Here is a 26,571-nt window from a genome sequence, read left to right as displayed (position 1 = left end):
CGAGTGTTCTCAAACCGGAGCATATTTCGCCGTGTGCTATATTTATGAGAACGGCAACTCGCCCGGTATGGGTCACTTTAAACCCAGGCAGTCCAGATTTATTGCACACTGCAGCACGCTCTTGCAACGAACAATAGAGCCTCCACCGGGACGGTAGAAAATAATGCACGCCACCCATTGTCCACTTGTGGCACATAAAACATGCACGAGGTACACCATCGACGGCGGTGGATGGAGAAAACACTCGTCGAGCTTTCCCTGGCCTGGCTGGCGGCAAGCGGCAAAAGGCAGCAGCTCCAGATGCTGTGGTTCATTGACATCCTGTTGTGGCTCGAGAGCGCTCGATAAGACGACTAGCTTGCTGATGGTCTAAAAAATTGCCCAAAAAACTCATACCCCCGATGGGAAAAAGTCACGAGACTCGGCCTCCAAAAAAAAACTAAAAAAAAAAGGTTTCGCATTTGTTCCAGGTGATCGTGCAATAAGCGCAAAACGAGAAAAAAAATGAAAGCCCACAAAAAGGCAATAAAGCAAAACAGCCCCCAATATTCGGGTGGGCTAATTTTAGCCCGTGCCTGCGACAGTCAACCCGAACGCCCAGACGGATAGGCAGACAGACGCGACCAAAAGCGACGAATCGATGAGAATTGTACCAGTTGTTTGTGTCCACTTTCCAGCGGTTGTACCTTAATTTTGAACACGGCACCAAACGCCACCCACCGCACGATGGAAAGTGCACCTTTTTGCCAGCTCAGGCCACCGATCGCACCGTGATCGTGATAGTCGAAAAAAGAACTACAAAAAAAAGGCCGTCCCGAAAAAATATACTCCACCGTAATTAGGAAGAACCACAACTCCCTGGCAGAGGGTGGGTGGGTTTCTTTTTGTTTCCACGCCGCATCATTGAAGAAACGCTCCATCATGAAATGAACGAAGCAGTCGAGAGTTCGAGAAAAAAAAAGCTTCAATAATCGCACCCCGCGACTTTGCTGGCGCAATGAAGGCCTCCCGCACACTTAACGACGCCTCTGAAACACCGCAAAAGAGCGGCGACTTCTTTCAGCAGGCCACCAGCGGCGACGGCGGCGGGAAAATGCATCCCACGCTACCAAACGCAAACGATCGGTCGATCGTCCGGTAAAGTGGGACGATCGCTTCCCGCGCAGCACTCGGGAGAAAAGTTCCTTTTCCTGGCAGGGCAGGATTAATTGACTCGAAAGCGAACAGCTTCCGAACGGAACATTCCATCCGGCTTAATTGCTTCACCCGTAGCTCGTTACGATTTTTGGCACGGAATTTGTTTGTGGCCAAAAGCCGAACCACCACGAGCAAAAAAAAACCCCTCCATGTCAACACCTGTCTGGCCAGTGACTGGGGCTTCGTGTGGGTTTAATTATGTGGTTGGGTTTTTTTTTTTCGGCAAGGCCGTGGCGTGTGCCTTTTGGAGGCTTTCTTTTTAGGCTTCCTTCATGGGAGGCTCCTGTCGTGGGCCCTCGCGAGGTACGAAAGGGTTGATTTTTTTTTGTTCATCCCCCATCGTGGCACACGGGAATGGAATGACGTTTGGGTGGGGTTTTAAACCGCTTCAACAGGTATGTGCACTTGTAAATAAACGTTCCTTGCTTTTTTTGTCTCAATGCACCACACACACACTCTCCCATTATCGAATGCACTTGCACAATTGCACTCGGTGGTGCATTTTTTTTGGTCGCCAACCTCATGCCCGAAAGATCGGCTGACCTTTTGTTGTGTGTTGTTCTTTTTTTGTTTTCATTTTTCCCACTTTTCCCTCGATCACAACAGCTCCTCCATGCGCCATGGTAGAGTGGAAAGTCTCTCTTTTTCACCTCGAAAATAAAATAACAAAACTCGCCCTTGAACCACTTTCGGGGTGGTTTAACTGACCCAAACTTTAGGGCAACCCCTTTGGCGTGGCGTTCGTTACGCGTCACCAAACGTTCCGCGCACGCACGGACGATTCTCACTTTGTTTGCGGTGGCCACGCAAAGGATCACGCGCACACAGACACACACCCGCGCTCAAAAAACCCCAAACAGATCACGCGATGTGGCACCGTCCGGAATAGAGTGTGAACTGAACCATCGAAGGCCGGCACCGGGCCCAAAGCCACGAAACGCGACTCGAGAAGGCTTCCCACCTGCTGTTGGGCTCTTGCAACAAAGAGAGTGAGAGCAAGAGAAAACCCACCACCCAACGGGTGGAAAAGAACACCTTTTTTCCCGCTCGCTCTCTCTCTCTCTCTCTCTCTCTCGCGTGGTGGCGTTTTCTGGGAGGGTTGAGAATACGCGAGCTCAGCATTTTTTTGCCAGCCATCTCCGTGGGTTGGGGTTTGCGTGAAATTCAACGGTTGGAGCACGGGTTAACTTTCGCGCATGGCGACACACGCATTTTGCACGGGAAGGACGCACGATGCAAGATCTGTCGATGCTGACCGTTCGAACAGCCCCAGGTTCACTTGACACTCCAAATTGCCGGGTGCGAAAGCTTACGCACAACGCAGACACGACACATCAATGTCAACGTGCGCTGCGAGGGCAGAAAATCAACAAACTCGAGAAAGGGAAATCGGACCGACCGGGGAAAGAACCTACTTCCCAGGGGCGCAACAAGTGGGTCAGAGGTTTGGATGCGTTTATTGTTGCGCTTTTTTCCTCCCTCGAACCGCTATTTGCGAGTCACGTTTCGCAAGCTTCCGGTTGGTTTGGTTGAGCGAAGGGCGCGCGCTTATGGATTTATCATAATTAGGTGTGTTTATTTCGGCCGGCAAGCGCCACGCGTATGGGGAGAGAGAGAAAGAGAGAGAGCATGAGAGAGAGAGAGAGAGAGAGAGAGAGATTTAATTCCATTTCGCTTTTTGCCGTGGGATTTAGTTAATTGTCAATGAGGAGAAGCACGCGGTAGTCCATTATGTGGCCAATTGCCTGGTTAATGGATGCATTTTATGAATGGTGGTAATAAAACGTTTGCCATTAATAAGCACCAAATATGCACTGGAAGAAGAGCGTTTTTGAGTCTATTTGGGGATGCTTTCTTTAGCCAATCATGTGCTGTAATATATTGTTACTATATTTTTTCTGTTTGTTTTTCTTGGTTTTACTGCTTTCGTGTTGATTTTTACACGATCAAATTCTTATTAATTCTTAGGAAACCCGTTTTACTAAAGCTATGTGAAATGGGCATTACTGCAATATTCAAACAAAGACGTTTATCGTTAAATTTCAATTGCCGTTTGATTAAGCATCTCACTGGAATCTTATGATAGAGACACACATCATAAAAGCAAACATTATTAGAGTGCTCTACGAAAAGCTTACAATAAAAGCTTCCAAAGAATTGATTGATAGAAAATAAAAAAAAATAATTTAAATTATTTTCTGAATTTTTCATCTGAAAGTATTAAGGGACCCTAATTGTCAAACATTTTTCCAAACCCAAATTTAGAAACAGTCTTAGATCGTTGTTATATTTTGTATCACAATACAGGATTTAGAGTACTGCTGTAGGGATTTGTTGTATAATGAGAACCGCAGGGGATTTCAAGCATCAAATGGTCACCTTAGGCATTTAATTAAGTAGTTGTTTAAGTAGCTATTGATCGAAAAGACATTTTTCTATGATTTTATTCGCATTAATGAACACTTTGTGATACCGGCGTTACAACGAAACTGGTTTCATTAGATGGTGTTCAAATATTCTCCACACTTTCGCACAAAAGGCTACGAAAAACCACATTTCTTGGAACATCAAAGGTTCGTTGTCTCAACCAAAACCACCGATGACCAACCGCACGGACACGCGTCTTAGTGCCGGGGAGTAATCAACACGCTCACCCACACACAACACGACCGAAACACTACCATAACGCCTGCCACCCAAGGCCCGTGCCAAGCGGTTTGTCCAACGCATCAAAAAATGAACAATCCGACGCGTCAAGGTGTCTTATTTCACTGCCAGCAGCATCCAATCGTGGTGGGCAGGTCTACAATCCTCTCCGGTGCATTCCTCTCAAACACCTACACCCAAAGTCACCCACACCATGGGACGCAGGAACTGGGGGATGCATTTTGTGCGAGAAAAAAGGGCCCGTGAAGAGAACGAACCGAGGCTTTCCACCCAACGCGTCGCAAGTGCCTGCCTTCGTTCTTTTTTTTGTGCCCTTTTCCGCTTCGATTCGTGAGCTAACAGAACCGTTTGCGTATGCGTGCACTTGCGAATGCCATTTCGATACGGCGCGAGACTTACGTACTTACCACTCGCGCTTCTCGCCCTTGCAAAAGGGTTCTCCGGATTAAAACACACCCAGCCCAGAAAGCCCCGGGAGCCGCCGATAGAGACCAAAGCCGAGACCAAAACGGCTGGAGTAGGCCACACGGCAATTAGCGATCGCGTTGGTAAATCGTGACTTACACCCGGTGCCGGCGTGTGTGGTGCATTGGCAACACGCGCACGAGTCCGTTTTTTCGGGGGCCGCAGAACGACAAGCTTCTTCTTGCCACAGAAGAGCTGTAAAACGGCCTGCAATGCGCCTTGCAGGTGCGAACTGCTGCTAGTGTACAGTGTGCAACATCGCTTGAGGGTTTTAGGATTTCCAAAACACACATTGGCAGTGCAGTGCACCCAAAAACCCACCAACGACGGCCGCTCATCAATTAGTCAATTGAGCTGTTTAACGCTCGATCCAAGCGCTCGATCTCGCATGATAAACATCTCGACGGGATGGTATTTACTAATGGCGGCAGGGTTCGCTTTCTCGAGGGCACATTTTTGTGCCATAAACCCATTAGGTGGTGTGTTTTTCATGTTTCCAGCACCCGAAAAAAAATATTATATCACACCGGCCCCTTCAAGGGGTTTGTCAACGTTCCTTCTGCTCGATTTTGTTGGTGTTTCGTAACGCACTTCCTGCTCCCGCAGTGGACGATTGAAACTGGCGCAGTCGAAAGGGAGCAAGCCGAATTGGAAGAAAAAGCTTTTTTTCTGTAGGGTTGTGGATTGGAGCAAAACAAAACGGAGGAAAAAAATAATCAATCGAATCTTTCGAAACTGGCTGGGCTTTTGGTTGGGCGGCAGAAAAAAAAAACTTTCTCCAATCGGCTTGTTCGCGCGCTGTCCTCGAATAGTTGTGATGAGGAAATTTGTATAATCCACCCATTAGGCGACGCGGCATGAATACGCCGGCATCCCCATGTGGCTCTCGGTTTTTTATTAATTTTTTTTTGTTCGTGTACGAGAGAAAGAGAGAGCTTCGTCGGAACCGGCGTCTGGTGAAGGACACGACCTTTTACTTCCCTTTGAAACAAACGCATCGCGTGCGTCCCGAATCCCACGATCGTTGTTGGCTTTCTGTGACTCTCCATCTCCATTCTCTCTCTCTCTCTCTCTCTCTCTCTCTCTCTCACTCTCACTTCATGGGATGCATTTTCACTGTTACACTGTGTACTTTTGCATGTGGTCTCTGGCGGTTCTTTCACCGCGATTATGAAGTGGAATGGGTCAGGGAACCAACCTGCTGCTGCTGGTACCACAGGACAGGGAGAGATTCTGCTGCCAATCGTGGGCGAAAAAGCTCTTCGGTCGTGTGACAACACACGGGACTCCACAAAGAAGCAGCTTAGCTGACTCTCCCGCCATGGGGTGTGCAGCGTTACAACGAAAGATATCGAGACTTTATGGGACCCTTTTAGGGAACGATCATCCTAAACGATAGAAAGCCAAATGGACAGCAGGAGAAGGAGCTTGCATAACCGGAAGCGAGAATTATGCGCCTACTATAAACGATCGCCCAAACATCGCCGCTTCGATGCATCGATTCCCATTTTCCTGATGGTGAATCTTCGGAGCATTGTTTGCATCACCATTGAACAACCTGGGGCGGACGGGTTGGGTTTCGCGTGTGGGTAAAAGTGAGTGCACGGCTCTTCCTCAGCTTCCTCACACGCGAGCGAACCCAACGCAGGGAGAAAATGCACCCGCGCGAAGATGAGGCAGACGGGGTGGAGAGAGAAGAAAAAAAAATCGAAGCATTAATTTAATTTAGAAAACGGCTCGTTTTCCATCCATTCCGAACAATCGACACTAAGCGATCGTTGCACCGGCGAAGATCAACCCACCCCGATATATGGACTCGTGGTAGCGGAGAAGGAAGGAGGGAGGGAGGGTTTCCTTTTCTTTTTTCACTCCCACCCACCGACATCCGGTTTGGTGCATGCTGATAATGGCGCCGCCGTCAGCCGGGCGGAGATGGAAAATTAATAATGATAGCAAAAAAAGCAAAAACAAAAACAAGATAACGAAGTTGAGAAAGAAAAAAGACAAAACCAAAAGTCCACCCAAAACAAACGGGGCTCGGTCGGTGTTTCACACTTTCGTTCTTTAACGAGGTTTTGCTCAAATGAGTTTGGCAATTTTTCCGCGCACCCTGCAATGGAACCGTGCGGAAAAGTGCAAACAGCCCAAACCAAAGCAAAAAAAAAAACAAGCTCAAGCTGTTTGAGTAACACGCTTCGTCGGGGCTTTCCTTGAACGCGAAACGAAGAAAGAAGCTCCACCACACCTGCATTTGGGTGGCTGGATTGGGACATCCTTGGTGTTGCCCACACCGACGATGTTCGATCGATCGACATCAGCCCCCAATCAGCCGTAACGTGTTGGGGTGGGTGTGTGTTTCAGCATCAAAACCTAAACCTGCCGGAACGGGAGCGATTACGATGGGAGAGAGCTAGGTTGGTTGGTCATTTGTTACACTGGCGCAACATGATCGGTACGTTCGGTGAGAATGCAGGTTAACCGAGATCGAGAGCAGGGGTTTAAGCCTCGCGGAATTCACTCGAAAAAAAGGAAATAACAACAACAAAAACCGTTTTATAAACACAACGCGCGACGTTACGTAAAGTGCCACCGATTTCGGTGAGGATTTCGTCTGATGACGCGAGCGATTCGTGTTTGGGGAGCGCCAGCTCTTAAGTGAAAACACAAATCTTCAGCATCACGGGCGATTTGCATATCCGGGAAAGTTTTGTTTAGCCCCGGCCAGGTAGAATGATGAGGTGGATAAAAGGTGACATGGCGGGATGAAAAGTGAAAAAAAAATGATTACGAATTCCAAACACATTGTGGCGGATGAGGGAGAACGAGATTGATGAAGTTGAAGAGAGCCAGGCTCATCTTCGAGACGTAAAGGTAAATGCAATTAAAATATTTATTCCTGGTGCTAAACTCGTCACCAAATCGTTTATTATTCACCATCCGTAACGGCGCATTCATGTTCAACGCCATTGCTCAATTTGTGCGACGAGTTGTTGCATCGCACGTTTTCTCATTAGCAACAGCCGCATCTCTGGCGGGAAGAGACGTTTAAAGTTCCGAAATTATGCGATTGCGGACAGGCAGCAAAGTTCTCATGCACAGTGTGTAACGTATGGGAGTAATGCTTTTTTTTTGGTCGAACCTTTTTCGTTAACGATTGCGATGCGAGAAATGCAGTTAAAACCACCCCAAAATGCGGCAAACGTTCGCCGGTGAGCGTTAGAATGTTGGAAACTGCCCCAGGGAAAATAAATCCCTCTACCAAACGGTCTGGGACCAAGCGATGCCCATTAAAACGTAATTATCCTGCGTGGTGGTTCCTATTTTTCGCTCCGTTCTTCCCACTCCTGATCTCAATGTCTTTAGCTTCTTTCTTCTTGTCTTTTTTGCTTCTATTTTGCCATTTGTTTGCCCTGTAAGCCCGGGAGGCAAAAATCTGAACGAGCTTCGCGCGAATAAGGCGCGAAAGCCGATGGTACGATAATGAAGCCGGCGTAACTAGAATCATTAAAAACTAGTAGAACATAGCCCCAAGGAGGGCCAGCCGGTCTGCTGAATCTCGACCAAGAATGCAGCCGGTCCCTGCTCGTTGCGGCCTGAAATTACATTGACCCACTTCACCCGTTCGGTGGTTAATTTTTGTGGATCTCCTCACTATCGCTATCGCGCTCTTGCTGCATTCGTTCTTCACGCGCTCGGTTCTGAAAACGGAAGCATGGAATTTCGCATACCAGGCACGGGAGAGGATGCGATTCTGAGCCTCAGTTCCGTTCCGGGCATCGTCAACTATTTTCGCTTTGCCTCGTTCAGCTTTCAACCGGTTCATAGCCCCCCCTTTTTTAGCTGTTGTTAGAGGTTTAGAGCGAGCTTACGGAGCCCACAAATTCCCATGATTCCACACTCTCTCGACGACGCATGGAACGAAAGTTTCTCCGGCCCCTGTCTCTGTCGACAAAGGTCGTGCGCACCTAAACCCCCCGATCGCGTGTCAAATGTTAATTCATTTTTAATCTTATTTATCCCCCAACCCACCCGTGCCATTTAGCCTTTAATCGGTGTGGACATGTGCGTCGTAGCAAGTTGCGTGCCTGTCCCACTTCATTTATACCTTTTTCACTTGATTGCGGGCGGAGAGAAGCAATTGCAGGAACACCCAGTGTGTTTTGTGTGTTAATTTGGTTCCAATCACGACTTTCGACCATTAGCAAACAATGTAAAAAGAATCAAACAGGAGATCTTACACTAACAAATTAAGTTGTCAGCTTTGCTAAAGTTACAGTAAATACTTTCGAAATCGCATCAGAGCTTTAGCAGCATCTGATGCACGGAATAACGAACAAATATGGCGAAAAAAATCCTCAACGAAATGTCCAACGCAACGGAAGTAATCATAACTAGAGATAAAATAAATAAAAATGATGTATAACTCAGATAAAGGAATCCTAATTCAAATTAACGTGCGTATCCAGTTATATGACTGAAATGTCTATTATCCATTACAATTCACAAATGTAAATCGATGAGTTGTGACCGTGAAAGCAATAACATTTTAAATGTATCAAAGCAAAATGCATATACGGCACTGCTCGCAACACATGATGCTCGACATGAATGCATGCTACACGGATTGCATACACGTAGGCGTTTATTTGGATATTAACCCTCAACGTCATGAGCTCAACAAATGCTATTGCAACAACATACAAGGCTTGCACATAACTTACAGTTCGATTTCTTTAAATCATGTAAACTGAAATGTAAAATTATTAATGGTTATTCTTGACTTTGGATTGAAATGATTTACGGTCATTGGAAATCCAAAAAAGTAAATGTTACCGAAAGCTTCACCTACTGAACGCTAGATGGCGCTAGCAGCAACTGAAGTTGAAATTGCGCGCGGAACATTGGCTATAGTTTCTTTTTACAATGATTAGTTTTAGAAGCATCATTTATGGGTTGTAATTTTCCCTTTCTGTCTATAACATCATACTGAAATCTATATCCAGCACACCATAAGAAATGATTGTCTGAAGGATCCAAGCGATAAGCTCGGTTTGCGGCGTAGCGACTCGTACCAATTCCGGGTCGCATGATTTCAGTTCAATCTCAGATCTTCCTTGTTCGCAAAATTAGGTTACATTTACGATGACATTTAACTAGCTGATAACATAAAGCATGCCCTGTAACACTTGCATCATTGACCGGAATGTGACAATTATTCAACACCATCAATGGAGTTCTTTTGTTCCGGGCTGTGAGAGATAGATACGTTTTCAGTTTCTTTTACAAACAACAGCAAACCAGCTTTTGCAACCCAGCTACATTAAGGCACCCATCACCGGTGGCACCGGCTAATGGCATTTTAGTGACCACACAAACGTAAAACAAAAGCGAACGCTTGTTTAGCGCTTCTGTAGACATCTGTATCCACCATCACACGAAAGTGTCACTCTCGTGGCAATTATTTCAGCATATTTCTACCATTGTATTTTCGGCGTCCACCCACCCTAGGGCGGACTCTACTAAGATGAGGTCTTTGCTCATTTGCGGCCCTTTGGAAAACCCCATTTCAAATGATACGCTGAGCAGCCGAAACGATAATTGCTGGCGGTCAAAAAGTCAGGTGAGAAAAGATTATCGATACATGCTTCGAATCATGCTGCTCGCGCGATTTATCGAAAGCTAACGGCAACGTCACAGCGATCGGCAACGGATCGACGGGATGTTGTTTTTAGTTCCGCATGCTGCTGCTGCTGCTGCTGGTGGTGGCTGATTTGCGGCACCCAATTCCTCGATTCCGCATTACGTGGCGCGCTTCTCGGAACAGCCCGAAATTCCAGTTTTCCTCCCAAAACGTCGTGATGTAACGAAACATAAACGCCCTGACCGATGACTCGACGATGCGACCATCGCGAGGAATTTGCGTTTCCCTTTTGGATGGTATCGGTGTGTGTGTGTGTGTGTGCGCGTGTGTATGTTTCCAGTGTTGTTTTGTCTCAGTGTCGTCATCTTCAGCCCGGCTGGGTTTCGATCGTGACTGTATGCCTGATAGCTTCAGGATCACGCGCTTGAAACACGATAAATCATTCACTCCGAACGACCCTTAAATGATGCCGCCATCCCTTTAACGGCATGACGTCACTGCGGCTGTGACTGCGTAGAAGTACGATGGGTTTATTTTTCGTCCTGCTTCAGGGTTGGTTGGGGGCTCAAGGCCAGGACGAAAGACATCACGATGGGCATAAAATGCGGAATGTCTAAGCTCGCTTGGAAGCGCCGTTTGATCGCGCGATCAAAGACACGACCCCACACACTTTATCACATCTTCCAATGCAAATAAACTTAATTGCGCTATATTCTGCGCGCATATAGCGCAAGGTATACAACCGCGCTCTGATTCTCGATTGGAAGCGAAGCGGGTTTAGCTTTATACGCACGCAAAGCTGGCTGGCTGGCTAAAGGCAACAAAAGGCAGACGGGCGCACATAAAGGCCTCCGATAAGTAATTACCTAATTGAAAATAAACCAACCCAACCGGTAATCACCGGCGTCGCCGTCGAAGGGCAACGATAATGAGCCAACGGCCAAACAACCCGTAGGCCGATTTCGGTTGCGTTCTCGTGGCCCGTTTTGTTCTACTGCTGCCCGCCAGTGGTGCTATTTAAACCGCGCTTGGAAAAACATTTATTCGAGGAAAAGTTTCATCGTCAAACAACGGAAACCGGCACTAATAATGGCTTCATAATTTTGCTTTCAACGATGCTTTTCGCTCCGTACCACGCACTCGCTTCATCCATAATGGATGTGTCCTGGCAGGGACGCGCGTCAATAAATGGATACGCCGAAATTCGGGCGCGCGCAAAAAAAAGGATATCGCTCACCTGAAATAGAGTCCGGGCGGGGGATTATTAATTTGTCTAACACGCGCGCGAGATAAACTTTCCATCGCGAACTCGAAACGCGTGGTCTGGAATGCAAACTTAGAACACCGCCCGCCCGTTGGGTATTGAGCCACCGAGAAAGCGGACAATGTTCCAGCGAGCGTTCGAGCGTGGATGGATCTGGTCGTTTTTCCACATTTTTTTTCTTTCGGGAAAGCGCAAAATAAAAAAAAACGGCTCCCATCAGGCTCCCGTGTCTGACGGATAGCCCCGGGGGTTTGGCGAGCTTTTTCCTCGGAGCCGGCACCAAACTAGGGCTGCGGGTGGTTGACTATTGATCCTGGGTTTATGTTTCTCATTTTTTTTGTTATGCGAATATTTTGCAAAAGCCCTAAAGAGAGAGAGAGAGAGTGAGTGAGAGAGAAAACCCCGTTGCTAAGCCGGCAACCTAGCAACGGAGGCTTCGGTATAATTTCACTGGCCTTGCACAAATTACGTGGGCGCTGGTAGAGAATCCTACGAAAGCCTCCAGCATCCCTGGCGGATAGGACGAGTGTGTGTGTGTGTGTTTTTGAAATTGTTCCAAGAAAAATAAACCCGCCGGCACAAGGCAAGCAGCAGCGCATGCATGATGATATGATTTATTTGGACACGCTTCGGAGAGGGCTCAAGGACGAACGAAAAAAAAAGGATAACATCCCCGGGTACATATGCATTAAAACCGCATCGTAGCGAGAAAAGCACTGTTTCATATTTCTCGTTAACCTGTCGGTTTTGCCGGCTGTTTCAATCACAGGCACACAAATATTTAATCAAGCGTAGTTTTCTGCGGAAAAAAAAGCCGCTCATCACGGACCCGGGTCATCATGGCGTAATCATCTAAAAAGCCATCCCACAAAGCCCAACCGTGTGATTCGCTGTAAAGTGTCACTTCGATTCCGTTTCATGTCAAATAAAAAAAAGGCCAACCCAGCCGGCTCGCATGTCCCTCTGGTCTGATTTTGCCGTTTCATCTGGCACATGGCACGTCGAACGAAAGCAAAACAAAGAGAAAAAAAAGAAGGCCGTCCAATTTTTCCATCAATCAAACTAGATCAAATCATAACGGCCGGTCGGTCGGTCGGTCGGTGGTTTTGGGCGATGGCTGTGGGGTGCTTTCTATCGAATGCAAATTGTGCGCATATGCGACCCGCAAAGCCAAAGCCACAACCGCCCGAAAAGCCATAGAAAGTGAGGAAATAGTGATGGGAGAGTGCAACGCAGAAGAAAAAAAAAGAAGCCCAGGCTCACCAGTTTTCCGCCACAACACGCTCGCACCATTTGACACCACCCACCCATCCGGGGGCTGGAAAAACGAGGATAATGAAAACAAACCCACGGAACCCAGGCGAAGTTGGAGTGAAATATGAAACAATTCCAGGGCAATAGCAACAGCAACAGCAACATCAGCAGCAGCAGTATAATGCGCAGCGCAGGGTTGCCTCATACACGCCTCGTAATGGAACCTCCGCCACTCCAACGAGATGACCGCGGCTGGAAGGGGCCACACAGAAGCCTCTTCCTCCTCCTCTATCTCCTCTCTATCTCTCCCAAGTGCAACCGCAAACTCCGGAGGGGTTCTTATTTACGCGCACGCGGTGATACCGGCCATGCGTAAGCGCAAGTAAGTTAACACGCGCGTGAGTGGGCTGGAAAGTGAAATACACATTGGTAATTAGAAAACCACGAGTGTTCCCCAAATGCGGAGGAAAGACCAACATTTTTTGTTTGTTTTTGTGCCAATTTTTTTGTGCTTCTCATTTGCCTCCCGCCCACACACTTGCATGTTGTTGCAGCTGCATCTGGGTGGGATGCGCTATCGATCGTGGCGCACCGAAAATAATGGAACGCAATAATCGCTTTACGCAAGCGAGGCGATTGCGAGTGTAATCAGCCACGAGACGCTCTACTTGAGGTGGTGAGCAGATCTCGTGGAATGAGATTTTGAGACGAGAAAACCAAAAATTCAGCATTCGTCGAAGATCGCGCGTTATTTGCGTGCGTAATCGGGCGCTTGTTTGCAATTGGGTTGGTTGAATTTAAACCAAATACCACCGTACACGATCGATCGAAAGCAAAAAAAAAAAAAAATTACTGCAGCTCGCATCTGTCCCAACAATCGGTCAGTTTGGTTTGGTAATACAATCGACCGGTTGATAGGCGGCTGAGATGAGATGAGAAACAACCCACTCACGCCCGCTCGCCCACGAAAAAGCCTTAGACGTGTTGGGGGATGTAATGATTGCAGCACGAGTTCAACACCTAAGCAATTTAAAGCAGTCGTAAAGCTGCATCATCATTTAAATTATCGCAAGACCCGCCATTGCGGATGACTCATAATTGTCCCGACAATGCGACAATGACGTCACGCCATGTTTTTCCTGTGTTTCCACACCACCACAAACCGGATGCTAACCGAGCGGATGTTCGCTTGCATTAATTGGCTATCTCTCGCGACAGACGAATGCAATTTATTGTCTGCAATCGATCGCAATGTGGGGAAAGAAAGAAGCAAAAAATAAAAAAACAGGCCCACAGGTAAAAATAAGTCACCAGTTCAAGTGGTTGCGATGGGTTTTGTGACGAGCAAGCTCTGGCGGACGGTTGAATTTCCAAACCGTCACCTTAGCCGGGAGGTTCACTGTATTTTTATCTTGTTTGTAGTTCCCTTTTTTTCTCGCAGATAACGCGCAGCATAGCCACGCAACAGCTCGATTGCCTGCGGGGGCAGAGAAGAAGAACGTTTCGATGCGCTGGACGCATCGGAATGGCGAATGGAATGCAAAATGAATTCTTTGTTCGATCGCTCCCTCGTGAGAGAAGAAAGCATGTTGAGCATGGTGTTTGAAGCATCCTAGAGGAGGTGTGCGAGTGATTTTTGCTTCAGCTGCCTTTCCATATCGCTGGTTCCGGTGGTTTATTATTTACGGCATGTTGATTTCTCGCAACTCGCTTTAGAGGACCACCACCACCACCACATTCCATCCCGCTTTTCTCTCGGTCGGTGGTGTGCTACAACGCCTTAATGGATTAAATATTGTAAATCACAATCGATCAAAAGCCAAGGTGCCGTGTAGAACGGCGCGCGAAGAAAACACCCCCTAATTCGTCCAGGAGTGGGGGAAGGTCAATCGATTGCATTAATAGCCACCCTTTCCGGGCGCGAAACCTGGTTCGACACTTTCCACGTTCCGCGAAAGGATGAGATGAGAGGAGAACGTTTTTCCGATTTCACTTTGCGCATTTCTATTTTTCTCCTCAGATTTCCACGCGAGCGGGTGGATTGTGCCCTTTGTGTGTGTGTGTGTGTGTGTGTGTGAGGCGTCCGTCGGCCCGCTTTTCTTTTCCGTGGGGGTGATAATTTCCCCCCCTCGCCCCCAGTGTTTAGGTCAAGTGAGCAATCGAAGACCGGGCCCGGTCGGCTTGGAAGCTTGGTAGCTGGGCAACACACCAAAAAAAAACACCCTCTCACCCACATCCACACCACGAAAAAAAGGCCACCCTCGCCATCTGGCCTAGAATAATGCCGCACCCGTGGGGTGGGTGGGTGGTAGGCTTTTCTTCTGACCACCACCCATCCATCTCGAACGAATGAGAGAGCTCCCATTAATCGCTGGGAATCGGTGAGGAAAGTGGTGATATGAAAATTATCACGAACAAAAAAAAAACGAGGCTAACAAATGGGGGTGGGTTTCTGTTTCATCGTAACCCCTCCCCCTCCCACCTCTCCACCCACAGGAAAATCTCCCACAACCGGTGGTACTCTCCCTTTCGCGTCGGTTCACTTTTGACCGCAGGTTTGAGCGTCATGGGGCGGAAAATTACTGTGCACTGTAAATTGACACCTCCCAAGAGCGCGTTGCGTTGCGACGCGAGTCATTTTTCCACACCGAAGTAGGGTGCGTCGAGTGCGGCATAATGGCTACTGGCGTGGTGTGGCCCCACCAACGGTTTCCATCATAATTCATACACGCGCGCGAGTCACCAAACAAACGCTGTCCGACGCTTCGAGAAGATGCTTGGAAAAGGATGTTTTGTTAAAAAGCGCTTTCCACACAGCGCAACAATCTGCCATCAGTCGTCCGCATCGCGTCCAGTCGACGTGTTCGATTAATTGAGGGTGGGTTTGCTCCCCCCCCGCCCCCCGTCGAGTAAGCCAAATAAGCGCGGCGCATAATTTATGCGAACGCAAATCAGAGCGTGCGAATCAAACCTGCGTGGCCCATCGGTAACCGACACTCGCATTTCTTTTCGATCAGACCTGATTGATCGGTGCGTCAGGCTAAACAAACCAAACCACAAACCGTCCTCGATATTGCTTGCTGAGCAGACGATGTTTCAGGCATCAATTCACATCAGACAGGCCTATTCTTCAGCGAATTCCCTGCCACCTGATGCGATCTGAGCGCATTGGGAGAATTCAACGGGCTGCCTGCTGCTGCCTTCATGGTTTGCGATTGTTGTGCCATAGGGCACGCACCCTTTGTGTGACATAGTTTCTTATCAGCCACGGAGGCACTTTGGACACGTTCTAGGCTCGTTGAGCTGGAACGGTGACTGCATTTTGCCGTTCCGTCGAGAATGCACAATCTCGCGGTGGGATTGTAACGCTTATGTGTCGCAACGTAACACTTTTATACACAAACAGATCGCTTCTAGCGTCTTCAGGTCAATCTGGTAATAGGTGGGTTGGATTTTAAGGATTCGTTGGGACAATATTTGAGACTCGACAGTGTTTGTTCCATGCGATGTGTGGATTCTAGTTGATCTTTATCCACTGTAAGAATTGCGAAAGATCACTAATTAGCATGATTATACTGAATTCAATCGCGATGTCGCAAATTAATTGTCGTAGAAAGCATCTTTCAAGAGCACTAGTGTCGCGGAAATTGTCGCCACACATGAACTTTTCGCTATTATTAACATTCATCTGGACCTGTATTAAATCTTCGAACTGAAGACCTATTTGAGGACATCAACTCGAGGATTGCATATGGGTTTTGATGTCTTCTACGAGCTCTAACCTAATGCTCTGGTCAATCTGCTATGAGCAATATGTCTACACCTTGGACTAATGGTATCATAAGTTTCAAAACAACTTCAGCCCTAATGAGCGCCAGATTGATTAAAAGCATACGAAATAAAGCTTTCGTAAACTGCACACCCACATGCCCGCCCCAAAACCCGATACGCCCTCTAATTCTAACCCACAACGGTCAACCGTTATCACCGATGGCAAAACAATTCATGCGAGGTTTGAAACATTCTTGCCATTTCCGGGGCAACGGACCGTTGCACCTCACCGGTTTTTGGATCCGTTGGGCTTTTAATTGAAGTATATTTATATTCGCCCAGCGTCTCTTAATTGGCATGTATGCAATCGAAGCGAACGCGATTAGTGCAGCTTTTCGGAGCGGGCTGGTTCGGGCGTTGCGTTTACACTCATTAGTATTGAGATTAAACGCTCGCTTTGTAGCGATCTAATTGGGGAAGATCGCCACGTTTCGCCACCCATTGCCATTATCCGTGGTGAGGACACTCTCTTCGATGGACCACCGCGTTCGGCGAAGGAAACGATGGAAAATTGGTTTTATTTTTCACCCCACTCCCCGAAACGGTAATAGGCGCCCGTTACACGTCAATTCTGGGTTGTAAACGTCGCGGAAAAAGAAACCGTGAAACAACGAAACGCGTGTACGGTGATGATGATGAGACGACCGTTACCTCCCGGTGTTGTGTGCCGGATGATTCTCACACAGCTCGCCAAATTCGGCAATGTTCCGAAGCATTCTGCTGCCGGTTGTGATCGAGAACCGGCAAAAGCCGCGGGAAAATGAACCGTCCACCCGTAAAACGCTTCGGCGTAAAGGCTTCGTCGGTTCCGGCATTAATATTTCACCGCAACCGCGTTTCTCGGGCGCAAACTCGCGGAACGGCCAGCATTTCGCTAAAGTTCTATGAATAAAAGATGGTCCAGCACAGGGAGTGTAGATTCGCCCATCGGTAACGGAACCTTTGGCGGCACAAAATGGTCGAAAGCAACCCCAACCGCCACGGGCAGTGTGTCACTTGTGCAGAACACCCGGACAGCGTAACGCATTCATCACAACGCGGACGTCGTTCAAGAACCGTTGCAATGCACCCAAGAACGGACCTCCTCCGACAAGCGTATCAAATCAGCTCAAGCCACGACAGTAGGCTGTGGAGAACGTACACCTACCTGCTTGTTTGACTGATCATCGCTTGCTGCGACGGTGTTGTTGGCGCCGGCTTTGGTGGAGATGAGCTTCACGGTGGAACCGTTCTGGATAACGCTCGAGTCGTTCGGGTTAGCTGAAGGTGACGATAGGTAACGCAGGTCACCGAGCGTTGGAACACCTGCCGTCGTTGTAGGTCCTGCGGCGTGTCCTTCCACGTCGTTGGCATCGCCTGGTGTGACATTTCGTGGCCGATTTCCGGCATGCCGGCGGTTGCTGTTTGTGATGGTGTTGGTTGTGTAATTGTTGAAGGATGCGTTCGTTGTCCAAATTGGGGATGAACCCGTCGTTGCTTGGGTGTAGGAGTGCTTGCGAGTACGCTCGATCGTGTGGTTTGCACCACCGGATGCTGTTGTGGCTGAACCGGGTGGTTTTGTTACTCCATGACCGGCCATCGTCATTGCTTGGGCACTGTTGTTACCTCCGTTGGTGTCTAGTACGTTTTGCATCGATTTTTTACGCTCGGATGTGAACGAGATTGTCCCATCGGAGAAGCGATGAAAGGTGAGATTTTCGTCGGACAGGAAGGACATCGACGTGACGCTGGATATCTGTCGAGAGGAAAGAAAAAGGACGAAAGTGTCAGCGTTGGTTTATTGCGCTCATTTTTTCCCTATGCGAAGGATAGTTTAAATTGATTTGGGGCTGTATTTTGGATGCTTTATTGTGGATTTCAAGAAATTATTTCTCTAACAAAAATGAGGTACTATTTCAGAGAGTAAAATATTACAAATGAATATCCAACGAAATTATTTATCAGCATCCAATGTAAAAGAAAAACATTCGCACCGGTTTGCTCTTAATTCATTCGTTCATTTTCGAAGAGCAAATTTAATTTCAAAGCAATAACACAACACTTTCTAACTGCACGAAGAGGTTGTGGAAGAAATTCCATTTTTCATCGAAAAGGTATTTATGTCCAATTGATCGATTATATGCGCTCGTTCGATGCACACAGTACACGTGGTGTAAGAAAGAAATCCACCACGGATTGGAGCTTTTTGCCCCACAAAAACCCATCCTTGATCAATCATTTCTCGAGATCGAGATCGAGCGTACGCGTTACGGCCCGTGCACGGTGTCGAGCAAGTGTCCTTAATTTTCTGCGGCATTGATCAACGAACAAGACGCTTCCATACGCATCACGCATCATAACAGCGTGGCGTGTGTAAATTACCTGCCCTGTCGGCACATATTAGATTAGGAGCAACACTCTGAGCCTGCAGAACCGAACTTCTCGCGCCCAAAGGAAGCACCGCACGCACGTTCGCTGGCAGTGCGGCAAATCGATCACCTTGCGGAGCCATCCAGGCGGAAGAAAACTCGTTCCGCCGAAGAAGGCCAACAACTCGGTAACACACACACCCGCGTAATAGGATAGTGCAGTTTAAGGGTGCTCTGAATATTCATTGCCTGCGTTTGTGGCCGCTTGCAGGAGAAAAAAACGAAAACACAACCCCGACACGAGTTTTATCCTACTTCCCCAGTTCGAAGCATGGGGTTTTTCCTTCCTTTCCGAGCCCTTCTAGCAAAAGAAAAAGCCCTTTTCCGTGCGAGCTTTCCTCGCTTTTCCGTGTGTGAGGTTGTGTGGGCGCCGACTTCCTCATGCACCTCACGGTCTAGATGCATAAGGCAGAAAGGCAAGAGTGTGCCACTTCGAGTACACTATCATTTTCCGCACACTGCAGATCCTTTCCCGCAGAGCCGGATAGCCGTGGCGTGCAACGTGAGATTCGATGCAAGCAAGAGGAACACCGGTTCTAAGGATTCTACCCGAGCTGCTAAAAGGATGCAACTGGAGTTCGGAACGATCGATCGAGCTTCGGATGCGACACAGACGGAAATTGAATTTTAATTGCCACACGAACTGGGACAGCCTCGTGCAGGGTTTGATCGGTTCTGTACGAGAACTGACCTTTGAGAGAAGAATAAGTTTCTCTGGATAAATCAATGAATGTGCAGCACAATGCATTCCATAATTGGCTCCTCAAACTTGCTCATCTAGAACACGAGCTCACCTTTTGCTCGAGCGAACACACGATACGCTTATCTTTAAGCTGGATAAACTGTTCATGTTCTCAACAAACCATCAGTTCTAGGGCTCCAGCTCAGGGCCGCAGCGGAAGAAACTAATTTTGTTTTCCATTTTCTCGAGCCACAATCATGTAACATCCGTGAAGGAAATTCACTTTCGACCCCACGTGCTGGCATGTGGTCGTTACGCGCGGCCAAAACTGAGCCCATTTCCCCGTTCGTGTGCCCTGCATCGCATGTTTGTTCCTCCCCTTTCAGAAGGAACACGAAACCATCGATCGGAAAAACGAGCCTACTTAGGGTTTGGGCTCAAAAGGGGGAATAGTAGCGAAGGAGAAAAAAAAAAGCATACCACGGCCAGCTGGTAGCTTGCACAAGCAGGGCTTCCGTGTCGTCTACACGTTTGCGTTCTCGTTCAATTGCCTTAAGATGCTTTCTGTTGCCTGTCTGCCGGCCTTCATGACGGGGGAGGGTTGCAAAGGTACACGCGGAAAAGTGAAATCCAAAATCAATATCACGTGGAGCACATCCTAACACGACGGTGAGTCGCTGAACAACGGTGAAAAAAAAAGCACACGATACGACAACAAAAATGCGTGTGAAAAAAAAAAAAACATTGTGCTCAAGCAAAACAACAAAAAAAACAAGGATATCAACAGATCGCTCACATTCCTCCCGGGGCAGGTGTCGCTTCCGGGAACAAGGGCAAGGGACCGGATTTCAAACACAACAAATACGGACACATCCGAGAGCCATCGCAAACACCATCCGGCGGCTCCGCATTCCAAGGGTGTGCAAGGTTTCTGCCCTCCGAAGGACAGTCACCTGACGTGTCGATGTTTTCCCCTCGTGTGCCGGATGAACCGTAACATCGTGTAGGGAAATTTCACTTTTTTTCGAGTGCTTATTTTGCGTGGTTTTTATTTTTTTCTCTCTCTCTCGTCGTTGCTTCTCTGTAGCCATTGTTTGAACGGTCGATTGGTTGTTTGGTTTCAATCGGCATCCAGCGATCCTTAATCCGGCTCGCGAGTGTGCCAGACTGGAAAATGCTCACTTAATCGACCATGCGCACGTGTAATCGGCGTGTACAAATCAAGTCGACAACGGATTTTGCTCGCTCGACCACCCTCGACCACAGGTTGCCATCCTTTGGAAGGTGGACGCGATTGCGAGTGCCTCATCGTGAGGCATTGCACTTGAAAAATAAATCATACGCAGCACGTTTCCCATTCAATCAATTTTTTTGTTGCTTTTGGACATCAGCAATCATGCGGAGCTGATCATGGGTGCAAATTAAGTCGTGAGAAGCACAAAAAAAAAGCCCTCTTATCAAAGCGCTCGATCCAAACGTGATCATCTACGAGTGGATCGGTTTCACCTGCAACACCGATCGATCGAGCAAATGTTCTCGCAAACTGTTCAACTCACCATCCGCATTCATTCGAGTGGCTTTAGTTGGGTGTTTAATTTTTTGTTTGCTGCAATGTTTCTACCGCTTGTAACAGCCGTGTTCGAAATCCAGCTCCTACTGAAAGGCGTTACTAGCCGCGATCGTACCGGTAGAAAGCGAAATGAAGCCATTTCGGAAGCGGCGGTTTAATGAAGCCAGAAACATCCGTCGGTGTTACGAGGTGAAGCGCACAAGCGAACAACATCGGCGAGAGTGATAAGCCTCAGACAGGGTGTGATGGTCCCATTCGCATGCGAGAAGGTTGTTCAACGGCCATTGTTAGTCAATCGCAGGTCTCAGCAGCGTCTCATCGAGATCGTGTTAGCTGCTGCGGTATTCACATGCAACCTAACGCAAAGAAAACTACCCTTCAGAGGCAGGAAAACACAGCTTCATTGCTCCCTTACAATCGTTCAGGATGATGGAATAGGAATGGCTTCCATTTTTTGATCAGAATTTTTCGACCTGTCGCGATGTGATTCGACGAAAAGAACACGAAAGCATCTGTTATTGAGCTTTCCAACATTCCAATCCCACACGATACCATCGGGGAAATGGTACACCATCGGCCCTTCTCGAATTTCCTTCACTAATTGCGCCATTATGACAACCGAAGTCTTATCAACAACAGTACAGCCGCACGAATGTGACCGCCTCAAGTGCGATAGAGAAGGTAAAATGTCAGCTAGGCAGAAAGATAAACGCAATGCACTACACACGGCAAAACATGGCGCGGTAGTTTAATTGAAAAATGATGTTGCAGTGTTGCACGAAAATAGCGAAAGCACAGCGGAGTCGTTTGTCGTTTGGGGTACACACCCCCCAAAAAAAAAAATACGTCGTATACCTTTATGAGCACCTTTCGAGCGAGTCTCAGCCTGCGTCTGCATTTGCGAATGGCGTCGTCAATCGTTGCAGTACGAAATTTGAAATACCACCCCCCAAAACGGGCCACGGGACAACCTCAACAACAATCAAACTCGGGTGGTGACCTTCCCAAGGTGAAGGTGAACGTTGGCATTTGCCGATCCGGTGTATGCATACACAAAGACAGCTCCTGGCTCCGACCCAAGGCCCAAGGGTGGGTGGATAGCACCGGCATGGAAATCATGTCACATCGAACGATCAATACCCGTGCGCGGGGGTTGGGAAAATCCGTGTGCAGTGCCACGCTTCGCCGAAGGGTTGGCGAGTTTTCACCAGAATTTGGACCGACGCTCCCTTGCATAACGCATAACCTTTTTCTTTTTCGCTGGCATAATCAGGCCACCACGGCGCCAGCCCACTTACCGACTGTTTTGGCTGCTTATTTTTCCATTTCATGATTGCCCACTCGTTCGAAGGTCACGCGGGAACTGGAGCCTCCGGTGGATTCGCTCTTGTGAATGTATCCGGCACCGATTGGTGAGGCGCGCGCACCACACACTCTCTCACATCGAATGGGGAATTTAATTTTAAACTTTTACACCACCACCTTCGAGAAGGGGGGGTGGTTTTGTTTCTTTTTTTTTTCCTCCGAGCTGGAAAGAGCAACTGCTTCGAAAAACTTTGTCAAAATTAGCACAATGTTGGGAGAGCTTTGCTGGTAACACTTTTCTGATCACAAATTTACGTACACACACACACACACGCGCAAGGACACACGAAATAATGCCACCTATGCACCCCTATCTCACCGGTCACAAACGATCACAACACTTAGCCCGCACTCACACATCGTTGGTTGCGCAAATAAAAACAACAACTAAAAAAAACCACGGGCGCGATTCCTGGAAAATCGAAGTAGGCATTATTGGGAGCCGTTGGTAAAACTGTCCGTTTGACGCAACAAAACGCCAGCAGGTTTGGTAATAGTTCTTTTTTTTTTGTGGAAGCTTTTCCGTTGACAACGAAGCGAAGCAAAGTCCCACACGAGATCTGTTTTGGGCTTCATTTTGTCTTTGTTTATTTTTTTTTCTTTACACTCCCCCAAAAGCGCCCTCACACCACCCGGTGCGAGTAAAGAAAAGGCCCAAGAGGGATGTTTGGAGGCGATTTTCCGTCGCCTTTGTCTTACGCGGGGAGGTTTCTCTAAACAATAGCAGCACCGGCTGGCACATATATATAAATACGTAAGGTTCAGAACACAGCACAAGCGATGGAAGGAAAGTGGACCGGGGAGGGGGCGGAAACCCTACCCCCCCCCCCACCTCTTTGGCCAGTTCCATTCACAACCCATTGCATGATTAATTCAACGTCTATAAATGCTCACTATAAAAATGTGCCACGAGAAGGTGCGGGAAAACGCTAGGAATGGCACGGCAACAACAACAAAAAAAGGCACACACAAAAAAGGCATTCTCATGCTGCAAGTTGGGAATATGCTCTCCCTTCTTTCGAGGCAACCCGCCAGGGTGTTGGTGCATTAAATTTTTACACTCCCACGGTGAAGCTTTTGGCCGCCATTCGAACGAGAACCATGTCCATCTCGGGCTTTGTGAGCCCTACATCAAACAAAAAAAAAAAGGGTGACATAAAGTAAGACTTCACCTTTAGCTTGGTACCTTGGCAATAAAACAAAAGATTGCCGGTAAATTTGGAACAGAAAATCAATCTTCACACCCAACCGGCTCAAGAACGCTACCGGACCCTGTCAGAGAGAACACATCACATATTGTAAACCGAGTGTTCCTTCGATTTGTACGCCATTTCCTAATTTTCCCAATGCCTTTTTTTTCGTTGTTGTCTCTGTCTCCCTTCTACGCTCCTCTGCCAAAGCCGGTCGAGTGATTCGCTAACATGGCAAAACATCACGTGTGAACATAAAACACAATCGACCCGCGGCTGATGATGTCATAACCCTTCCCGGCGGCTGCCCTTTTACACACCACGGCAACGCACAATAACGCCACGATTGCGCTGCGGATAACTCAATTATGTCGAGATACACGGATGCACTTTGCTTCGGAGGGCTGGGGGCATTGGAAAATAAAAGAAACTGCAAAACCCACACCCACTACCGGTCCAACAACAGGTCGATCAACCAACCCCTCGGGCCATCGGATAAACAATAACGACGAAGATGCACTTGATTGTTTAGCCAAACCAGCGTTCGAGCTGGCCGTTGTGTTCCGTTGTGGATGCGCCTTCCGCGTGGGCTATTATTATAACTATTTTCTCGACTTGTGTTGCAACGCGAAACGAGAGAAAAAAAACAACCGGATGCGGAAGCTAGGACAGGCTCGGGATCGAATGCTGCACCTTTTTTTTCGCCGGTGGCCGGGGGGATGAGAACTGCAAAGAAAGAGTAGAAGAAGAGGAAAAAAAAAACAAAACAAACAGGTAAGTACGGTGCGATGTGGTACGCAAATAACAAAGCAAATATAACAACACCCCAAACCGGAAGCTCGTTTTGCTTTCCGAACCGAACCGAATCGAGAGCTTTGCGAAAAAGGCGAAAATACGGAAAAGCCAAGCGATGGCCGGGGACCCGGCAATTGCAACAACGAAAAAAAACCACCCTGTGGCTCGTAATGAAGAGTTACGGACGAACCTCCTGCTGCTGCTGCAGGGGATGTTGGAGTGTATATTCGTGTGATTAGATTACGCACCCAAAAGGGGGAGCTTTTTTATCGAGCTTTTTTCATGTGTCTCCCCTATAACACAAAAAAGAAATAACAAAAACAGCTAAGAGGGGTGTTGTTGGCTTTTTTTCTTTGCTTTTGCAAACGAAGAAGCAATCCAGGAAACGGTCCACAGGGATCGATGAGCAAAAACAGCGCCTACTGTGTGTGTGGTGGTGTGTTGCTTTACTTACAATCGAACTACATTCAAACGACCGCCGGTGGTGGATTTTGCAGGTGGTGAGCTTTCCTTACGCCTGCGACTAGTGTGTTTCTTTTGTTTTTTTCTCTTCTTCATTCGAAAGGGGAATACGCGCTCAAGTCCAAACGAGGCAAACGGTGCATTGGCGTTGAAGCCAGAATCGGAGACCTAAAACGTGACGTTCGCGTCAACAGGCGTATGTGCGTAACGCTCTATTCAATGTCAACTTCATTTCGCAGGTTTACGGTTGGAATATCTGACGGTAACAAACAAAAAAAAACCCACACCACATGATAGCAACACACCACAGAGACCTGTAGGCCAGAACTTGCATGTACTGCTGTGGTTATAAGGTTTAATGTTTGCCTTCAGGGACCCGCCGTTTATTGTGTCCGTAATGTCCGCAAAGCGTCGAGAAACTATCAGAACGCGATGTTTGGACTTTGTGTCTAATCATCAATCGATTACAAATAAAGCCTTTTTTTAGCCGTTCATCTACTGTTGTTATTCACGCGATGGAAATATAAGCAATTCCGCGGCCATGATCGTGATCATCAACCTTCTGAGTGCTCGATTTGATGCGAGGTGACAACTTACGGAACGAGAACCTCATGATGAGCCAGCGTGAGTTGTAGCTCTCTCTTTCTCTCTCTTTCCTGCTCTCTATCGGCATCGTACGGCAATCGCGGTCATGTATTTTAGCACGCTTCATTTCTACTTCGAGCCTCACGGAAACCGACCGCACGTGGAAACAATGGGCCAGTAAAATGAAATATGGACTCTGCGCGCTTGCAGCAAAAATTACAGAATCACGCACAGCTCCCACCCACCACCAGCCCCACTCAGCCGGGAGGTGATCAGTCGACTCCCCAACCGGAAGCACAACCCACCCACCCTCCTCTCGCGCTCGGTTGGAAATGAAAGCAAAAACCCGCCATCACCCATCGTTCGTGGGTGGGTTTTGGAGAGCTTTTCTGACCAGTGGAGGGGGGAGGATATTCCACCCCTTTGGGTCAGAGCGGTGAAGCTGGGTAAGCGAAACTGGGCGTCGATCGGAAGTGAAAAGGCGATCATTAGCCCAGTGACACTGTGATCTCAATCTCCTCAGTCTTTCTCAGCGCGGAGATATTCGGTGCACTCGACAGCTCCGTGCATCTCCGTTTTCCGGCCTTCCGGTGAGCCAATTCTGGTAGCATCCACTTCAAACGGTCCGATGATGTTCGATCGACAGCTTATCGGACATGCCCCGGATGAGAGACGATTCTACAACACCCAGCGTTGGCCTCGCAACCGGAAACGGCTCGACACGCTACGCTGGAAAAAAAAAGCGCGACGATCAGTTTCACGGCACCTTGCATTGTGCACCTGCTGCCGCACCTGCAAAACCGGAAGATGATCGCCATCGATAAAACTCGTCGAGTGGCACTCACCGACGATCGTGTTGGTGTGTGCAATCGATGGAATGCATTCGCCATTGCCGCCGTGTCCCAGTTGACCTTGCAGGCTTCATTCACGGCCCCTGCCCTGGTCACAAACCAACAGGTGGGGGACAGCAGGTTGTGGATGATTGGCCGATTTCACCTCATACTCAGGGAGGAAGGTTTGATTCCGCGTGCGAGTTGCTCCACGCTGGTGTGAAGTGGGAAATCGTTAGCGTCATTTGCAAAGCGTGCAATCGGCGACAAGTGTGTCAATGAGTGTGCGTGTGCGCGTGCGTGTGTGTGCGTATCGCCTCTAGGACCTGTTTCCCTGTTTTCCTTTCGCTGGCTGGAATCACTTC

The 26,571-nt window shown here is 48.1% G+C and overlaps 1 protein-coding gene across 1 annotated transcript in view; it reads right to left on the bottom strand.

The window, feature by feature from the left end:
- The window catches only part of LOC128727017 (sodium- and chloride-dependent neutral and basic amino acid transporter B(0+)), a 29,446-nt gene extending 7,136 nt beyond the window's left edge, over nucleotides 1–22,310 (bottom strand). The window contains exons 1-2 of the mRNA XM_053820873.1: nucleotides 22,278–22,310; nucleotides 17,467–18,054 (exon numbers count right to left, since the gene is read on the bottom strand). Coding sequence (XP_053676848.1) covers nucleotides 17,467–18,054; nucleotides 22,278–22,310 — 621 coding nt within the window. The remainder of the gene's footprint in view (nucleotides 1–17,466; nucleotides 18,055–22,277) is intronic.
- Between the last annotated feature and the right edge of the window lie 4,261 nt (nucleotides 22,311–26,571).

This window comes from Anopheles nili, chromosome 3, assembly GCF_943737925.1.
Source record: "Anopheles nili chromosome 3, idAnoNiliSN_F5_01, whole genome shotgun sequence".
NCBI lineage: Eukaryota > Metazoa > Arthropoda > Insecta > Diptera > Culicidae > Anopheles > Anopheles nili.
Note: the sequence above shows the minus strand (reverse complement) of the source record. Positions and strands in the feature narration are given on the sequence as shown.